This window comes from Atta cephalotes (genome assembly GCF_000143395.1).
Source record: "Atta cephalotes unplaced genomic scaffold scaffold00045, whole genome shotgun sequence".
Taxonomy (NCBI): Eukaryota; Metazoa; Arthropoda; class Insecta; order Hymenoptera; family Formicidae; genus Atta; species Atta cephalotes.
The window spans coordinates 225,147-245,600 of NW_012130109.1; the positions used below are offsets into that span (position 1 = coordinate 225,147).

Consider the following 20,454-nt stretch of genomic DNA (forward strand, 5'->3'; position numbering starts at 1 on the left):
CGTAACGTAACGTAACGTAACGTAACTAGTANAGANAGANAGAGAGAGAGANANANANANAGAGANANAGANANGAGAGAGAGAGAGAGATTTCATTGCCAACTTGAACAATATCTCCTCAACTTTCTTTTTTATAAATTTTCCTTTAAAACCTCGCTTGCAATATATGTATATTATAATTCATGTTCTTATTCTCGTTTTCATTCATTGCCACATGGAATAACAAAAACCGTGAACGGCGTGAATTATAAGATAAAAAAAGTAGACGAGGGGTGAAGAAAAAGAAAGACGAAGAATGCAACGTTGCATTGTCATTTCTTGTACAATTTGTTCTTGGGACGAAAATCATCACAAGAACAAATTGTACAAGAAATAAATTTTTTTTGTTACATCATTTTGTTACATCATTTTGATGCACAATATAGTGTGTTTTATATTATTTTATTAAGATATACACATTGTTTTAATATTTTATGCAGATATTTATAATTTTGTGTGGGCAGCCCAAATTTTCAGCACTTTACTAAAAAAAACCATCTAAAAGAAATGTAATTTTTTCGACATATTTTTTCCAGGATTTCAATTTAACAAATCTTTGACTACTATAATAATTTTCAGTTATGTAACTGAAATGAAATTATTTCTTATCTTTCTTCTTTCAAACTGAAAAAAATGCTCAAACTGAAAATTAAATTATCTTTATTATAAGCGGAGTTATGAACCGTCAAAAAATTGCACGATGCGAATTCGTACTTGTTAGCTAGGTAAAGTATCGCGAAATATGTGTTAATAAACAAAATATTAATAAAAAAAGAAATCGAAAGGAATGAAAATTAACATTTTCCGATGGTAATATGTTTATTACTCTTCTCGGTTACAAATATTTATAAATATTTATAAATAAACATAATCTTTCAAATATATGTAGCTGAAGAGAGCCAACCGCACAATCAATTTGAAATAATGATGATATCATCCTTTTCATAAAGTAATAAAAATTTTGACATCACAAACTTTTATTACTCTCTCTATTTCGCTGTACTCTCATTAACCTTGAATTTCTTTATTTGTTATAAAGTTTAAAAATTTAAGTATAATTGTTATCTACATTTCAATTTTATAAATAAGGTATACAAGAATGATAATTTCAATCGATATGGAGTGTCATGTGTTGAATCATATAGCGTCAATAGAATCATATAGCGTTTTCTCTTGGCTGCACTATCGGCCACCAGTGCAACACTCAGACAGTAGGTTTGTTTGCGTCGCATGTTCAACATGATCAATGTGCTCCTATCATAGTTCCTATTCACTCCAATGTACTCATTAGAATGAGTGGGAACTATGGCAGAAATATGTTGGAGCATGTTGGAGCATGTAACGCGACAAGCCTAGCGTGTTTCCTTGGCTGGTGGTAAGCGAATTCATTCATTATAACGTGTTTCCGTAGTGCTATAGTGTAGTGCAAATTTTATGCACGAAGTGGGATTTTGCTACACGATCTCAGAGAGACAGTGTGACATTAAAAATTTGAAAATGAAAGTTAATCGGCAGCAGAATTAAACATAGCATGAAGTGTACACTTTTGTACTGCAACACTGATGCAGCACTTACACGCAACTGGGGTAGTGCGAGATTATACTCAGTGTATCCCAAGAGAAAACGCTAATAGATTATGACATTATTGGATGAAGCATCCGCTTTTTTTAACTAATTATGCGCAAGCAATAAAATTTACTTACAACAATCCTGTTTGGGGTGACATCCAGGGGTCGTGCGCCAAGTACGGGAGTGGCGGGCGCGCTACCCCTTCGACAAGCCTTCTCATACGATGTGTCTGAAACAGAATCGAACCACTCGCGTGAGCGTGTGCTTAGACGCTTAAACTCAATAATAGTAATTGGCGTGTCATGTTTCGTATACGCAATATATACCCGCGGTAGTAATTCAGCCGCGCACAATTGAAGTAAGCTGAAACCACGTTGCGGCGATGATTACATAGTCTGCGCCAATAATTAGTCTCACTGGCTCTGTCGTTGAGCTAGTAACGCGATATATTCGTTCAATCGACTCAAGAGCGCTTTACTGCACGAAACTACAGTTAATTTTGGATGAACATAAAATCTCAAATAATTGAAATCAGAAATCAACCTCAAAACACTTAAATAAATCTAGAGTAACAGAAGATAGTCTATCGGTATTATCAACAAAATATTTTATCATCTTTCGCTTCCATTCACTTTTCTTTAGACTTCCATTTATTACATATTTTCACTTCCGCTTCACTGAGCCATTGATTTAAGATAGTTAGTCCTTCCTTTCCTTTATTTACTATTTCTACAAAATTAACTCTTTGCAGTTAATCTTCTACATTGTACCTGATATATTTTACATTGCAGAAGGACGTAAAAATAATTCGATTTACTATTTTAGAAATATGAAATCAAATTTTAGATTAATTTTTGTTAGACATGAAGTGAATATTCTTAAATTCTTTAAAAAATGATTTAAATCATTATGAAATAAATTATCCTTCAATTATACTTAAAACTGCTTTACTATATCATTGTAAATTAGGAGAAATGTGTTAGATTAGAGCTCAGCTTGCCTGGGCTTACCTAAAAATATTCATTCTTAATGGATTAAAAAACAGCAGAGTTCTTCTAAGAAGAAAAATATTAGTTATTAAAAATCTGGTATTTTGCTTGTATTAACCACTTCAGTACACTAAGTGTATTATAAATAAATGGTCGCATACTTGAACCTTGACGTTCACGGTGTTCGCGTTTAGTCTTTTGCTCCAGAAAGGGGTTGCTCTCGGATAACAGAAATCGGTTGAGGGAGAAGAAAGCAGCCCCGTAATTAACGCCCTTACAAGAACCTGGGATACCTTCTAAGCCTTTCTCCCGAGCTTCTCTGTTTACGGTCAGTGGTTTAAACGATTACCTCGCACAAGAGTTTCAGATTACTCGCGTTTCTATGTAAAGGGTTCTATGTACAAAGCTATGTACAAAGTGTTTCTCACATTCGTGTTCTTAATCTTAATTAAAAATATTCTTTTTTAAAGATTTTAAAATTAAAATCTTATTTAAAATTAGCCTTTTTAATCCATTTGTCATACGTGAATCGACAAAGCGTCTATTACCAAATTATTATAAGGAAATAAGACCGAGAGACAGCATTTTTATCTCCAGATAATTGAATATGGAGAAGAATTAAACAAATTGCTCACTTAAATGCTAATAAATTTTATTACAAATAAATAATTTTAGAGATATTATCAAAATAGTTAATATTAAATCGATTTGGAACTATTATAGTTGAAATTATTTAATCAATCAGTTTTATGTTAAGTGATACTCTGTGTACATTCTTTTTACACAATTACGTTGGATAAGCGAAAACATCAGCGATTGTATAATACGTGTACGCGTACAAAAACACACGGCAACATACGCTCGAATATACATATATCTACCTGTGTATATAATTACATAATTACAAGATAAATATTACAATCCAAATTAAAATGATGCGCATATTCAATAATTAAAAATCATAATTAAAAATCAAATGGACACATTTTAAATATGTAAATGTTTTTTGATCGGAAATTGTGATAATGGCTCGTATATAACGTATGTGTGTTTATATGTCACTGATAACAGAAATAGAATATCTTGAAGAATCGTGTAAAGTGAAACCAGATCTGGTTTCTAGTTTCCATTGTCAAAATATGTAAACATAATATTTATATATTTAATAGGAAAACACAGATTAAAATATCTTGCATGTGATTAAATCATGTTTTATTGTATGATTTTTTTATCAGATTTCCAAAAAAAACATTCTTTTTAAGATAAGAATAAAAAACGAATTTTTTCGTTTTTGAGATGCCCGAAATTTTTTCCGAATAAACTTAACAGTCACACAATTTTTTAACAGTACTTTATTAAAGTAAAACTTGATGCTAAGCGAATAAAGATTAAATATGCCATAACTGATTATGTACTACGCGTTTGTGCGGGTTATGACGATAAAAATTTTGCGCACACACGATTCCTTCCATCATATACATTACATATGGAGCCTAGCTGTAAAACTTTAATGCGAATGTATTGCTCTTGTTACGATGCAACTTAAAAGATAAAGATGTTCGGAAATAAATGCCTGGCCAATTAGAGCAATTCCGGTTAAGGCATAAAAACTGGCGTAAAAGCCGAGTAAAGATGTTACGCGTACATGTATCGCGTGCTTATGAGTCTTGTCTCAAACACACGGAAATTACTTAAAGGAAAACTCATGTGTTATATATCTTTCGAACAAATTATTTCACAAATAAATTATTTTGCATTGAACCACACGTAAAATTATAAGAGTTGAATCGAAAACATTGTGGTATTCTCACAATAATAAAATCGTGAAATTTTCAAATATTTGAGCGAGAATTTTGGAAATTTTATATAGTAATTGTTCCTGTTTATTCTTTTCAATATCATATCTAGTTACTTATTATTTGCATAATATAACAGTTCTACAATTATATATTTTCTCTATTATATATTATTGTCATACTGATACCATATATAACTCATCGCATTAAATGCAATACTACTTTAAAATATGTAGGTCGTGTTATCTTTATTAATAGACAGATTGCGTCTTTATCGCGAAGTATTGGAGAAACAAGACGGCCGACATATCGCTGGTCGTGCGAGGCGAATCCAGAATCAACTTTTTACGATCATCGTACAAGGTTCTCTGCTCTGGCATGCTACCTGCTAATTAATTTCTGGTTTATACGGCTCATCGGCACAAAGAAAATGCCGCGGAAACTCACGATAGTTTAGAGCGACTTTAATAATATTTCAAGGACACGAATAAATCAACATTTGACGTTATTATACTACAGGTATTAGTTCATACGGCAAAATAATCATTACACAGATAAAATTCTACATTTTGTGTAGCTAACTTTTATTAAAGTCTTATAAAAACAAAATAAAATTTCGTTGAATAAAGTATAATAATAAAATATTTATTAAAGTTAATTTCATTAAAATTAAACCAAATCGAATTATTGAAAATATAATTAAAAATATATCACAATCGCAAAATTATTCTGCTCTAGTCGCCAGTGAATGTTAATTAAGCTCACGATGAAGCAATCTCTCCCTCTTTCTTTAGTGATTTCGCCCTTTTTTCCTCGTGGCCTTGCAGCTGCACCGGTTGCATCGACCTGGTGCAACATGGGGAGAAACGCATCCTTTGTGTGCGCCTCGAGTAGCCTGAGGAGGAGACGACACAAAGAGAACTCGAATCGAAATCGAAATGCGGCGACGACGGAACGAAATCGAGCGTAATGGCAGGAGTGAATTTACTCTTCACCTCGGCAATCCTTTCGCCTTTCGTGATTTAGCGCTAACAATCGCAGCATAAGTCAACGGTTATTAATGATCGAGCAACGAGCGAGTCGATTGTGCGAGTGAAAGTGAGTGATCGCGATCAACCTCGAAGTAGATCGATCTTAGACACATTTTTCGAGCATTGTGTTCTGGAACCTAGTCAGTCGAATTCCTTATCAAGAAGTCGAAATCGTGCGACTATTTTTCATAAGCTGAGCCGTTTCAGTGACAATGAGGGCAATGTCATAAAACGGTGTAATATGACTTGTAGAAAAGAGGCGTTTCTGCGTTCCAATCTTCCAGATTGGAGAAGACTGACCTTGCCAATCATTGTGGTAAAGACTTAATTATTGTAATCAGAATGATACTTACTTATCGACTTTCAATAGAGTTAATAGCTGACATTAATTATTTATAATATACTGCATTTTTTTTATTGAAGACCGATCAATTCCACCACCTCTCCCTCTCCCCCCTCCCCCTCCCCCCTACCACCACCAAGCGTAATATAAAAGGAACGGCCTGGAGGAGTAGCTCAGTATCAGGCTGCTCCTCATCCTGATGAGGTGGACTGCAAGGTTCACGAAACGTTCCAAGAATGGATCTGGACACGGAGAAAACCCGCGAAATGCACAATCTTTATATAGAAAGCACCGGTGGAAGCCTCAAGAACATTATAAAATAATTAAACTTGATTTATATTATTGTATTTTACTATTATTCAGCACACAATAAAATCCCAGGCTGATGAAAAATATAATTCAAAATTAAAAGTGGTATCACTGTTTTCTCAAAATATAGACACGTAAATAAATAAATTATTTAATAATTAGTCTCTCAATATTATGTTAGAAAAGTAAAAATTTAATTGGAGAAACAAATATTTTTAATTGTAATTTTAAAATAAATGCTACCAAATTTTTAATTGCATTATTTCAAAGTACAAATAATTGAAATATATTGGACGAATAATTACAAAACTCGTCAATTACGCACATCTGGCACAGACACGCCTAGAAAGGAGTTATGCGATCTCACCCCGTTTATTCGTACGTTTCTTATTTCATCTATTATACCTTACGCACGGGGAGACTCATTAGTTCGCTATCGACGACTAAAAGGGGCGACTGCGATTTTTCATCGCACGACTGGTCATTAACGAGATGTATACGGAACTGTAACAATAGCAGTCGCCAAGCCGACTCGCGGATATTTATGAATTGATATGACGTAGTGCTTATCACGAGGGTCAGATAAATCATGTAGACGAGGTCGACGTAATTGTTATGAGCGAAATGCGCACCATTTGGGATCTCGTTTCGCGACAAATGACTTGTTGCGAAATCGACGAGCGCGGAACAAATGTTCCTAGATCGATTTGTATTCGTAATACAGTTTGTCTTGGGTGCAAATCATACATACGTTACGTTTTAAGAATAGATCTGTTAGACATGTTTTTAAAACTACTTTTATTTCATAATTTTCCATAAACGCAAATTAAGAACTTTATACAGGGGAAAAGCAGAATAATTTGGATAGATTAATAGAAATTTTCAAATTATAATAAAAGATTGAGCTTGCATATTCAATCAAACATACAAAACATATTCTATTGATGCAATAGTGTATGTTTTGTATATTTAATTCGGTATGCTATGCGATCTTTTATTATATAAAATGTGAAAATTTCTTTTCATCTCTCCAAATTACCTCGCTTTATTTTATTTTACAGTTCCTGTATTCAATCTATGAGTCATTTTCTTGTAACACTGTATTAAAATTTGTTTATTTTTACTCAATTTCTAATTTTAAAATTTCTAATTTTTCAATAAAATTATATAACAATATGTTATTAATATAATATAAATAATATATGCTGATATAAATAAATTTACTAAATGTAATCTAGTTCAATAAATTTTATTTAAAAAATCTCCAATAAAAAAATATATCTTACGTCGTTTAATATAATTGTAAGTAAAACAGAGATTATTCGGAAGTTGGCGTGATTATAATACTCGTAAAATCGGAAATCCTCTGAATTCTACACCATGGCGTAATTGTAAATAAACCGCTTTTGTTGATTGGTTTTTCGGTTGGAAACCTACATCAAATAAAGCAATTCTCTCAGTAATCGAATGATTCGTTCGTGGCAATGCGACAACGAGAACGCGTTTCGAATTGACATTCATCGTTGTAACACGCGAGAGTTTATCGCAAACGTCATATGCAGATAACAGACGTAATTTGGACCGGAGGGTGAGATGAATGTGTCCAGATTTCCACGGAAAATATTTTCTTTTCATAAGAACGTCCGACAATTTTTTGCGATTAATTTTAATTATTAAATAGAATAATCCTTGCAGAAACATATAAAATATTTTATAAAATTTTAATATTTTATAAAAACGAAAAGTAAATGAAGGAAGCAGCAAAATAGTTCTTTAATATAATTTTTATCTAATTTCATGTTTTTTTTATTAGATTTTTTATTAGAATTTTTTATTAGATTCGTGTCTTATTTTTTATATGTAATATTTTAATATCTTTCCAAATATCTCTCTTTTAGAATAAAAAATATCTTATCTTTGTTTGCATGTCCTCTTCGAAATTCATCCTAGCGACGTAGTCGCACGTTGCGATTTCAATGAATGACGTTTGCGGATGCATCGCGATACACCGTGCTGGCTTTATGGCATTATTGTCACTCGATAAACTGGCCGTTGTATGAAATGATCATTCGTGTGTGCATATCGCGTCTATACACCAACGCAGTCCGTCCATCAGTCATTAGATGTGCGCCCATAGATAAGATCGTGATGCTGAACTCGTTGGTCGACCGTGTGAGGAAGTAATCGTGAATTTACGAGCTTCTTTTCACTATTGCTGTCCTTAAGTTTGCCGAACATTTGTCTCAGACGAAAAAATACGACTCCAAAAAAAAATGTCAAAAAATGATGATAATTAAATTAGATTCAATATGAACACACATTACCAGAGAAATCTTACGAAACTGTAATTACTAGCGTATTAATATTAATAGTACACGGAAAGAATAGTTGTTAAAGTATCTAAAAATTTAGCTATAGGTATAGATACAGAATCTGAAAATAATTTTGTTTGGATCATTAAAATAATTACGCACTCTAAAAAATATTGATATGGCTTAACTCTGGATTATCTCTGAAGTATATTTGGAGATTGGATGGTAATGTCTCGGCGCTAAGCCAAGCACAACGACACTACTGTGTCTCCTTTACGCGAGCACCGACAAGTTATGAGGGATCGAAATAGATTGGATCTCAATAAAGGCTGAACCGATCAAGTTCTAAGTGTGCTCAATTGATGCATCCACTCTGAATGTATAATGAAAGTTTTCTTTTTTCTCTATGTGCCCTACGGGGCACGAGCGGAGATATTACGATGCAAAATCTAAATCTTTGATTTTTAAGATACGTTTGCTATTATTAACGTCGTCGATCAGAGGAGAAATGTATATGATTCGTTTTTTCGATAATAGCTTTTGATTTTATATTCTATCTAACCAGCAGATCAGCGTTGGCACTATTGGCAACGTTGCACATGATAGCACGGCTGTGACGCGCACAGCGCAAATTATGCAAGATAAAACATCAAGATCATCATCGAGGAACTATGTTAGATATTCGAAAAATTAAATGTCTAGGTGTTGTTTGTATATTCGCCATCGAGGAACTAAGTGTCCAAGTATTTGCTGAAGAATTAAGTGTCCAGGTAAGATATATCGTTATCGTTATTGCCGTCGGGCAGATAAAAATATGGTTGTAACTCTTAATTCAAGGTTCAATTTATTTCTCATCTAGAATTAGAAAGAGAGATAAGAAAAAAGTTAAATCTGAATTAAGAGTTAATCATGAGTTGTGAGCCTTAAGTCTTCAATATTCAGTGAATAACGCAGTTTTGTATTTATATCTTTCTTATATCTTATAATTACATTATTATGTAAATATAATAAATGTATAAATTTATTAAAGTCAATACTTTAACTGTGACATATAGATAGATTATATAAGATAGGATTTATAGAATTTTAATAAATAAGTTAAAAAAAGCTTATAGAAATCAAGACAGATATGTGAAAAAAAAAATAAAGAATGTAATCCTAGATTACTGATATTACTTTCAATTTAAATATATAAACATATCGTAAAACACAGATTTCCAAAATTTATATCAAATTCAAAATTTATTAAATTTTTATACATTTATAAATTTGAAGTGTAGATTTTGGAAATTTAATTTGCGAATATTATGATACGTTTACATATTTAATTTAATGTAAATCTAAGATCGGCATTCATAATTGATTCTCATAAAAGATATGATTATAAAAACATTATAATATTGCATTAATCCTTTCACATATTTCATGATAGTTTCAATTATTTAACGTATAAAAGTTAATTAAGGTAATAACGATATTTCATTTGAGAATGTTAAAACCACAAAGCGATATACCTTAGAACTTGTAAAAAATTTTTTTCTGTTCTCAAAAATATTTTATAATATATCCAGTTAAATGCAACTTTTAAAGGTCCTATAGGAGGTCCCGGAAAAATTCCACAACTGGAATTTGATTTGAGATATCAAAATTACAAAGTGATATACTTTAGAATTTGTAAAAAAAATTTTTCTATCCTTAAAAATGTTTTATAATTCAGTTAAATGTAACTTTTAAAAGCTCTGTAAGAGATCTCGGGAAAATTCAACTGGATCTTGTTCTGAATGAATAGACTACAATTTGAGAGGAGTATGACTCATTTGAATGCTTGGAATCATACTAAAATCGACTTTGAATTCGAATTTTGGTTATTTTTTCACACTAATAGGACTATATTTCTTAAGCAATATATCGTAGAGTTAAATGAATTATTACATCGTGTTCAGCGATCAAAAAAAACTATATATATATTATTTATATATATATATATATATATATATGTATATATATATATATATACTATAAATACTATGTACTATACCATACTATTGATATTATGCTATACTATAGGGGAGACTGGGGTCAATTGGCTATAAGGATAGAATAATCGAGGCTACAAACACGTGAGACACGCGTAAATGTGTCTAAGCAGCAACTATCGCTCAATCTGCTGTAACATCTTATTGCGAACACATCTATAATAGAAGTTATGCACAATTTAAAAAAATTGTACACCTAAATAAATATTTTTATTTAAAAAATTTTTGTTTTACAATCGTATATGATTGTCTGCGATATGTGATTTCTGCTTAGATAGTAAGTGTAGTTCTTACTTAATAAGATTTTTTGTTTATATGCCTTTGTTATCGTATATTAATGTTTTTAAAAAATGAATGGAGGATAATAGACTAACCACAGCATGGAACTGTATCATTTAATGACGACTCTTACAGGATTTACTCAAAATTTTATTCCTTTAAAGATATTTTCCTCAGTGGTAAATATATTTAATTCCCTTATGTCCAATTTCGAAAATTACTTGTGTTTTTGCACAAAGTGAACAAATTTTACAAAAAGAAGCATTGTTTTGCTTTGCGAAGCGAATGCTTGTGTTTAAAATATATTTTTATAAAATTTTTATTAATATGTAGCTACAGATGTAGCTTAAAATATAATACATTAATTTTTATTTTAATAATCTTAGTCAAATTATCCCGGTCCAGTTGAATCAGATGGAATATACATTAGAAAAATGCATTTTTTTTCATATTAGTTATTTTTTTCATATTAGTTCTCCTTTATTATTAAAATATTATTAGGTAGTTAAATGTTTGTAGTAACTGGTGTAGAAATCATTTTTTCGATAAGTTTTAATTTCGTTGGTAAAAATTCGAAATGTTGTAGAAATCATTTTTTCGATAAGTTTTAATTTCGTTGGTAAAAATTCGAAATTGAAAAATGAGTCTATTAACCCCGATTTCCCCTACCATATACTATACTATATTATACTATACTATACTACATACTTACTATATATTTACTAATACTATAAAATATTTGGTAATATTATATTACATAACATGTTTTGATCATCATAATCTTCAGATATTCAAAAAAGTAAAAAACACAGTAACAAAACGTAGTAATAAAACGATTTTAATTAATATTTAATCTACATTTTCTGCAACTTATGAGCTGATATTAAAAAAAATATAAATAATTTTTCTCTTTTTAAAGTTTAAATTTTCAACTTTATTTTTTATCACATTTTTGCCCTAAGTAGCTATTGAATGTAATCTTTCTGGAAATTTCCTAGAATTTTCATTTTTTCAGTTTCATCTTGATTCTCACTCAAAGCTTTTAATTGACATTTATTCTGCATTTCTTACAAATTATGAATGGATAGTATCTAGAAAAGTAATAAAATTTTCCTTTTTTAAAAAATTTTTAAACCTTCGACTTTGTTTTCATATCATTTTTGTAGATAAGTATTATAGATATTATTGAAAAATTATTTTTTCTAAATTTCCTAGAATTTTAATTTTTGCTTTTATCTTGATTTCTATGCGAACTGACATTTATGTTGTTTTCTTGTAAATTATAAGCAAATAATACTGAGAAAAATAATATAAGATATAGATTTCTTTGTGGTTTTAAAATTATAAACTCCGCTTTTAATTAATTTTTGCAGAAATAGATATAATTGTGACAATTAATTTTCCTGAAAATTTTACTTTTTGTGTTTATCTTTATTCCCATAAAAAGATTTCGATTACATTTATTGTATCGAGGTTTATAAGTAGATCCTTTACGAATAGAATAGTTTATCTACAAATACATTGCGCATAAAAATTATTGCTCGACTGCCTATATGCATTTATGCACAGAAATAAAAATTTTAGAACTGGAGTTACATTTGTTTACATTATATATTACCTACAAGTATATTATTGCTTATAGTTTAATATTGGCCCCAATCAATATGTCAGAAATTGGGGCCTTCAATATTGGCTAAATGTTGAAAAGCCAATGTATAACCAATATTGGCCGAATATTGGAATGCCAATGTATAACCAATATTGGTCAGACATTGGGGCCTTCAATATTGATCGAATATTGGAACGCCAATGTATAGCCAATATTGGCCGAATATCGGAATGCCAATGAATAGCCAATATTGGCCAGACTGACCCACACTGGGGCCTTCAATATTTAATATTCATGCGGTCTATATATATAATTCGCACTATATTGGTATTAATAACATCTACATGGATTTCAAATCTCTGATGTTTATATCAACCCTATGTGTTAAATCCATATTATATATTGGGTCTGTTCTTTTTAGCTGTACTTTTGCAGTTCATCTTTCTTCCTCTTCTTTCTTCCTGGAGAGAAAAATATATAATAATTATATTATCCATATCATTAACATATAACCAATACAGTAAGAATTATATAAATATACCGCTATTTTTTAGAGTGTGTAAGACGCTTAAATTACTAGAATGTTAAAACTTTTTACAACATTTTATAACATATCATCAAAGCTTAAACAAAAATTCTACAAAATTATTTTCAGTTCTGTATCTAGCTAAATTTCTAAATACTTCAGAGAAGCGGTTCTTTCTGGTTCATGTATTTATTATTTTTAATGCCTATTGCAATAGTTAATGTTACAAATTTTATTATTTTATAATAATATTTTCTTATGGAACATTTTTAAAGAGTTAAGGCCACTGCGCGTAGAAGTTTAGTCATAATCATAAAGTATAATCATAAACGACGAATTGATTGATTATTGTGGGGCAAGCGATAAGTTTGTGTTTGTTTTCCCGGTGATTGATCATAAAACATTAATCATATAATATTTCGATAGAAATCTTGTGACTATGATCACGGGTTTGCCAATCGTGTTATTCCTGACGCACAGAACGCAGTAACACTTGCTTTGACATGGTAGCCAATCAATTATATCTTTTTACGATCTTACAATTACGACTAAAACTTTTACGTGGTATTATAATGCCTTCACGCCTTGTTCGGACTGGCCGTAAGGTATGCAATCGACCGATACGATAGCATTGCGCGTGTCATCTGACAATATTAATCCAAATTTTTTATTATCTTCTTGCAAAAACAAAATCGAAAAAAGTCGAAAATGTGAATTAGTACTCTGGATTAATCTAAATCAAACGTAACACGCAATCGGACGAGTAGCTCTTTAAAGAATGCATCGAAGGACACAAATTCCTTAAAGAAAGTTAGTTCTTTTAATGAGATTTACATTGAAAGAAAAGATTGGCTGAATATGGCATAGCATTTTTAATCGGTTGCATCAGCCAATTTTTGGTTATGTTACCCTATTTGACATTGAAATCTTAATATTGACATTGCGAATTTATGGTTGGCTAACGCAACCATAAATTGGCTGCAATTAAAAATACTATGCCATATTTTATCATCTAAATTGTTGCAGCAGCCGATCATTTCTTTCATATTTTACCATCTCTTGAAGTTTGTCCCTAGTAAATAAAAAGTAAAAAACAGTAAAAAGATTTTGTATTTGTATTAGAAACAGTTCATTCAAAGCTTTGTTAAAATTTTTGTGTTTAACATATTCGAGTTTTTTATACGAGAATTTAACATAATAATGATTGTATTATTTGAATATTTTATGCTAAATTAAAATTTAACATTTCTCAGTGTTAAAATAACACAATATATAGGTAAATAAATAAATAACATAAAAATAATGTTTTAAAACATAAATTCTAAGAATAAATGAAAGAATGTGTGTTGATTTAATATATTGTAAATGTTAATTTTATTGAAGAAATACAATATGTTTTGTACAACTAGTTACATATTTTATATGTAAAAAGGTATTTTGTGTTATTTTCTCTTTATAAATATCTGTTAAATCTATATATTGCATATATTAAATATCACAGAGGCATTGTCTAAACTAAAAATGTAAAAATAGCATCTAATTTCAATTAAATTTAATATTATAAATGTGTCAATATAACATAAAATTTGTTTTTAAATTATGTCAAAGTATTACGCTTCTTGTGTTAATTTTTTTACATAATATTTGTGTTACTTTTTAATATATCCTCTTATGTTAAATTAACACAAAAATTTGAGTGGACTGTTTGGGACAATGTGAAACGTGTTGAATTTAACACAAATTTTTTACTGTGTAAGGTTTTGAAACACGGCATAATATATAGATACATATGTATATTTTGCAATTCACGAAGTTTAATTCTGTTTGCCCTGAAATTTGTCCCCAAGATTATGAAATATTCTGTATAATGTGAAATATATTTTTTTTAAATCAATTTTTTTATTACAATCTTTTCATTCTGCGTGACTAATGTGCTCGAGCAACACATGTTTTGCTGCCCCGATCCTCGAAATGTGCCTCGATTCAGCACACGCGCGAGTAACGCTGTAATGAACGTTCCGCCTCGTCATTGACGCTTATTACGAGTATCTACACCTCTCGAGAGGTCTTTCATGTGTTATATCTTGCACCCGCGTCTCATCCGAGGAATGTTATATGCATCCTTTTGTGTGTTCTCGCACACGTTCTTGCGTAACGTAACGTTCGCTTTGTCGCGATACAGCGAATTGACAGTCGATATTTTCCGGTTAATCGCAAGATTATATGTCGGATGAATGAGCGATGTTTTATCGTTATCTCTACGCGCTCGAGTATATTCCAGGCACAAGATGATTCGCACCTTACAATACGCCCGCGGCACATCGACGCTTGGTAGTGGCTAATCATTCGACTTTAAATAATGAACAGAGAATCTTCAAGCAGTTATTGAAAGTTACTTACTATAAGGATAATCTCTACGATAATCTGCTCTAATTGAGAAACAAAGATCCTCGAGTTAATTCATCTCTGTTACAGATAATTAAATTCGTCTTGTCACATCTCTCATAAAAGATAAAATAGTCAGGAAAATTTCACAGGTATTAATTATCAGATTGTTATCCTTTTTACAACGAGAAGAATGTAAATCTCATTATTTCTTCTAAATAAATAGTGTATTAATTTTGAATTGCAAGAGAAAATTGTATTTAGGAATATGTGATAATTCGTAATATTGATAAAAATAATGGATCATTCACAATTTAAGAAGAATCTCGACGTTCTTCAGAAACGTCTCGGACTGCTTCTAGTCTGTTCAACGCTTGGCACTCCGGCACTTGGCCAAGAATTTCTCCTGAATAGATGAGAGAGCTATTCGGAGGACAATGCACCCAAGCAATGCACTATCCAATCATTCTCTTGTTGAATTTCTCTTAATGGATCATAAAAAAAAATTTTGTTTTTTGCATCCGCGAAATAGAGACGCCAATGTTACAGCAAAGAGATTAAGATGCACTTTACATTACATACTTTTACATATTAAATAAAGTAAATATTATTTAAGGTTACATCGAACAAAATAAAATTGATCTCCATGCTGCAATGTTATTAAATAAATCAAGACGATTACTGGATATTTAGACATAAAAAATTTCTTTCAGTTTAATTATGGACTCCTTCAGATTTTGTACATCAAATTTCACGACATTATCCATTAAAATTATTTAGTTCTATCAACATCATCTGAGATCAGATATATACAGGGTGATTTTAACATATTTCATCACTCATCATGAGTAGATAGAGTGAATCAAATTGAGTCGAAAAATCCTGTACCATTTTGCAATTTTCGCAAAAATTGCCAAATATTGATCTTGAATAATTTTTTACTCAAATACTATCAACTTTATAGAAAAGCTGCAAGAGACAAAAATCATTTATTTCCTTCTCATAAAGTTCTGAAAATTTTTTCAGAATTTTTTCAAAATTTTTGAATACCGTATTTTCTCATGTTGGTAAAAATAAGAAAATGCAGTACTAAAAAGTTGATAAAAAATTCTGAAAAAATTTTTAGAGTTCTATGAGAAGAAAATTAATTTTCTTTTTGTCTCTTGCAGTTTTTTGATAGTATTTGAGTAAAAAATTATTCAAGACCAATATTTGACAATTTTTAGTAATTAATATCTCGTTAACTATTGCATAAACTACAAAATGATAGATGATTTTTCGACTCAGTTCGATTCACTCTACCTGCTTATAATGGATGACGAAATATGTTAAAATCACTCTGTATAATACAGATTAAAAAAATAATCAAAATTTTGAAAAAATTGAATTTTTAATATGAATTACTTAAAATACCATTGAATTGAATTTAAAAAAAAGTTTTAACATATTTCTATGAAAATCGATTTAAAAGTGGTTTAGAAGAATTCATGTGTAGGAATAAAACTTTAAAATAAATTCGCTAAAGTTGTGTACCTAGGTAAAAAAATTTCAATATTCTCTGACGGCGACGGAAGATCAGTGCGTCGTTAGCTGTAAAGAGACGTATCAATCGCGTCAGCATAAACATTAGCCGCGGCAGCACATGCATAACACGTTTCTTCATTCTCACTCACGCGAACGGAACTTTCACACGAGACATGCTCGCTCGGTTTCTCAGAGCCAAGGGCCCAGTTGGTCCTATGAGCCGAACGCATCCAAAGCATATGACACTGAAACCGCCGCGGGGTGAAGGAACGAGACGAAATGAGGCTCCATGACTAAATGCGCGGGGAGAGATAAGAGGGAGAGGGAGAGGGGAGAAAAAGAATAAAAAAAATAGACATGGTACGGGGCACTGGCCGCTTGAAAGCAGGACGTGTGTATCTTGTCGTGCGTAAGGACCCTGCGGGCATAGCGGGTCCTCGTCGTAAGCTGAATGACTACGGGGCCTTGTGATGGTGCGACCAGTTGATTGGTTCCATCTCGCAAAAAGACCAGTTGATTTTGTGCAGCATAAGGCCCCATTGCACAATTTTTACATTTATCTCTCTTATAGAAATAGAGAATTTGAGAGAATTTGATTAAAAAAAAAAATGATCATTAAAAAGATGATTAATTCAATAAGATTAAGGAGAATTTCCAAAAACATCAATTTTTTAAAATTTTAACACAAAAGGTTTTATGCAAATTTTTGATAATTTGAATTTAAAATTCGACTTTCAGAAATATATATGGTTAAGAAATTTATCATTGACTAACTAATAATAGTAAATAGTAGTAGTGTAATAATAATAAATAATAGTAGTAAATGATTTTAAAAAATCGAAGTATGGTTTGGGCTTAAGTGGACCATGTGGACGAGAAGGTTAGCGAGACTTACAGGTACCGCTACCAATCAACCCGATTCATGAGATTCACACGCCATTAACTCTAGGACAATTGCTAACCCGGCGAAAAAAAGCCAGGCCAGTGAACGTAGGGTTGGCACTTTTAATTTATCGCTTTATTATGTACTACTCATACCTCGCGGGGGATCTCACACTACCCTGGTCATTAACAGCCATAAATACAATGTAATGCTATTGTGCATGATTTAGCATACCGGCACAGGATTCAGTTCATGAAGATTTACACGTTCGTGCGCGCGACCTCGTATGCAAATCTCGTTACTCGCGGATGACATTAAAGATCGTCCGGCCATACGTTTACGAGTCTCGTTAGGAGTAAACTTTCTGCTATTGCGAATAAATGTCGATAATCCTAGAATCATGTTTTATACATCGTGCTTTGATTGTAGCTAGGTTGCTCGGATTGGAAATCGTTCAATTAAATATTCTCTCTTCTTTAAATTGCTATTTTTACTGATTCACATAATTAATGAATCATTAATTAAATAAAAAGATACACGAAGTATACATTTATTCAGCCAGTCTTTTAATTTAAAAGAATTCATATATAGGAATAAAACTTTAAAATAAATTCGCTAAAAAGTTATGTATCTAGATAAAAAATTTCAATTTTCTCTGACGGCAATATACGCCTCTCTTTTATAATGTATTCTATAGCATAATTATTTTATCTTTACATTACTTTATAAATTTGTTGTTTGTATACTTTTTGTATTTTCATGAATATAAAGGTACCTAGTTGTGGATCACTTTTAAAAAATTTGTATTTTTATCCAGAACAATACTGAACAATTAATAATTATAATCGATCATAAAGATTACATTATGAATGATTTTATTTCATTTCAATACCGTTTTATATTTTAAATTTAATTAAATCAAGTACAATGACTATTATTCATATTTAGATCCCATATACTAATTGCAGTTCACCAAATGCTTTATCCTTTTTGGATTTAATTTCAACTGGTCATATTAATTTTTAAATTAATTTTCTTCATGAAATCTAAATCTATTTACTTCCTGTAAAAGTCATAAGGTAATTCTTATGGTATTACACTTTGAATAAATTTTTTAAAATATATACCTTAGTAACTTTAGTTTATCTGTTACGTTTTATTAATTAACGACATTAATAAAATGTGTAGCGCTGTTACTAATAAAAATAAAAAACAAACTAACATTCGAAAAAAATAAAACAAATGCTAAAGAATCTTGTGATACGCATCATTTGATGGAAAATACTATAATTATTAAATATAATTATTAAATATAATATAATATGTGAACTAATGTCTGATCCGCATTTAGTGTTTTCATTCTATATATATGTATAATATAATTATATATATTCAAAAAAAATTGGCTGCTGCAGCAAATTAGATGATAAAATATGGCATAGCATTTTTAATTGGTTGCAGCAGTCAATTTTTAGTTGCGTTAGCCTATCCTATACTAACATTGTGGATAGGCTAGATTGCAATTAAAAATTGGTTGCTGCAATCAAAAATTAGCTGCTGCAGCCAATTAAAAGTGCTACGTCATATTTTACCATCTAATTTGCTGTAACAGCCAATCTTTTTTTCAGTGTAATTTAATAAAATTGCGTATTTTACAATTCATAGCATATATATTTGCGCTATACAAAAGTCTCCCTCTCAATCATCGCGTTTTAATTTTTTTGGTTCGTTGACATTCGCTTCCAATGAAGTGGATGCCATCGATTGCTTTGGATGCAACGCATTTCGATATACATCTTCATGAGCCGGATCGAGGACCGGTATTTTCATGTCTTCCACAAGTCCTTTTTCGCCTCCATAATTTTTCATTGCAATAACTTTTCATCGAGAAATCATCTCAGGCTCGATCGCTCATTGCGAAATGGGATGGTTTTAAGGGCGTTTTCATCTGTCCATTGCACCATTGTCCATTGCAGAATTATTTATAGGCGGAGGATGACCAAACACAATTTACATCGGCGACTACGCGTCGCAAAATGAGCGGCGGTGTGGTCCCATTGTGCGCGTCGCCGTAAACGTCAATTCTCGCATTTCTGTTGTGTATATACGTGTGTATGTGGGTATGTGTGTACGGTCTCGTTGCGTTTCTCCATACAATGCATATACATAGTATACGCGACTCGCAAAGACATAGTTGCACGAACAATCCTGGTCTCCGATTGCCGATTCTCGAGGTATGAAGAGTAAAATCGTGACGGCGCGGATTCAATTGCAAGCTTGGGATGTTCTCTGATTACCCTAATCGTTACGTTTGAAATATAATGTTTTGCTTGTAACATTGATACGATATCTCAACCCTATCGAATGCGTTTTTAGTCGTAGAATAACAAATTCGAGAAGATTAATTTTTGTTTATGAAAAATTTTGTGATTATTAACGAGTTTCTAATAACAAATATCTTGATAATCGAATTTCGATTATCTAATAAGATAAAATTAAGTTGAGAAATTATATAATTATAAAATATTATTGTGATAAAATTATAACAATAAATACAAACAAAAAAAAATCTAAAAATCAGGGCGAAAGAGAGTCAGTGTGGTATTTAATACGCAATCTTAAATTTTTATTTCAAAAAAAATAGAAAATAATACATTTCATTTCACTTTGGAACCATTCTCAGCATTTTCAAAATATCAATCCCTTCATGTCCAAGAAAAAAATCACGTTAGATTAACAGATTTGATATTGTAATTCCATGACATAGAAGAAATTCATCTCAACATTGGATCAAAACCAATTAAAATTNTAATCACTAAAGAAT

The 20,454-nt window shown here is 30.9% G+C and overlaps 1 protein-coding gene across 1 annotated transcript in view; it reads right to left on the bottom strand.

Moving 5' to 3' along the window:
• Positions 1-20,454, bottom strand: part of LOC105622448 (probable Ras GTPase-activating protein) — a 94,008-nt gene that overhangs the window by 23,543 nt on the left and 50,011 nt on the right. Inside the window, exon 2 of the mRNA XM_012203866.1 lies at positions 1,743-1,837. Within this exon, the coding sequence (XP_012059256.1) occupies positions 1,743-1,837 (95 nt within the window). The remainder of the gene's footprint in view (positions 1-1,742; positions 1,838-20,454) is intronic.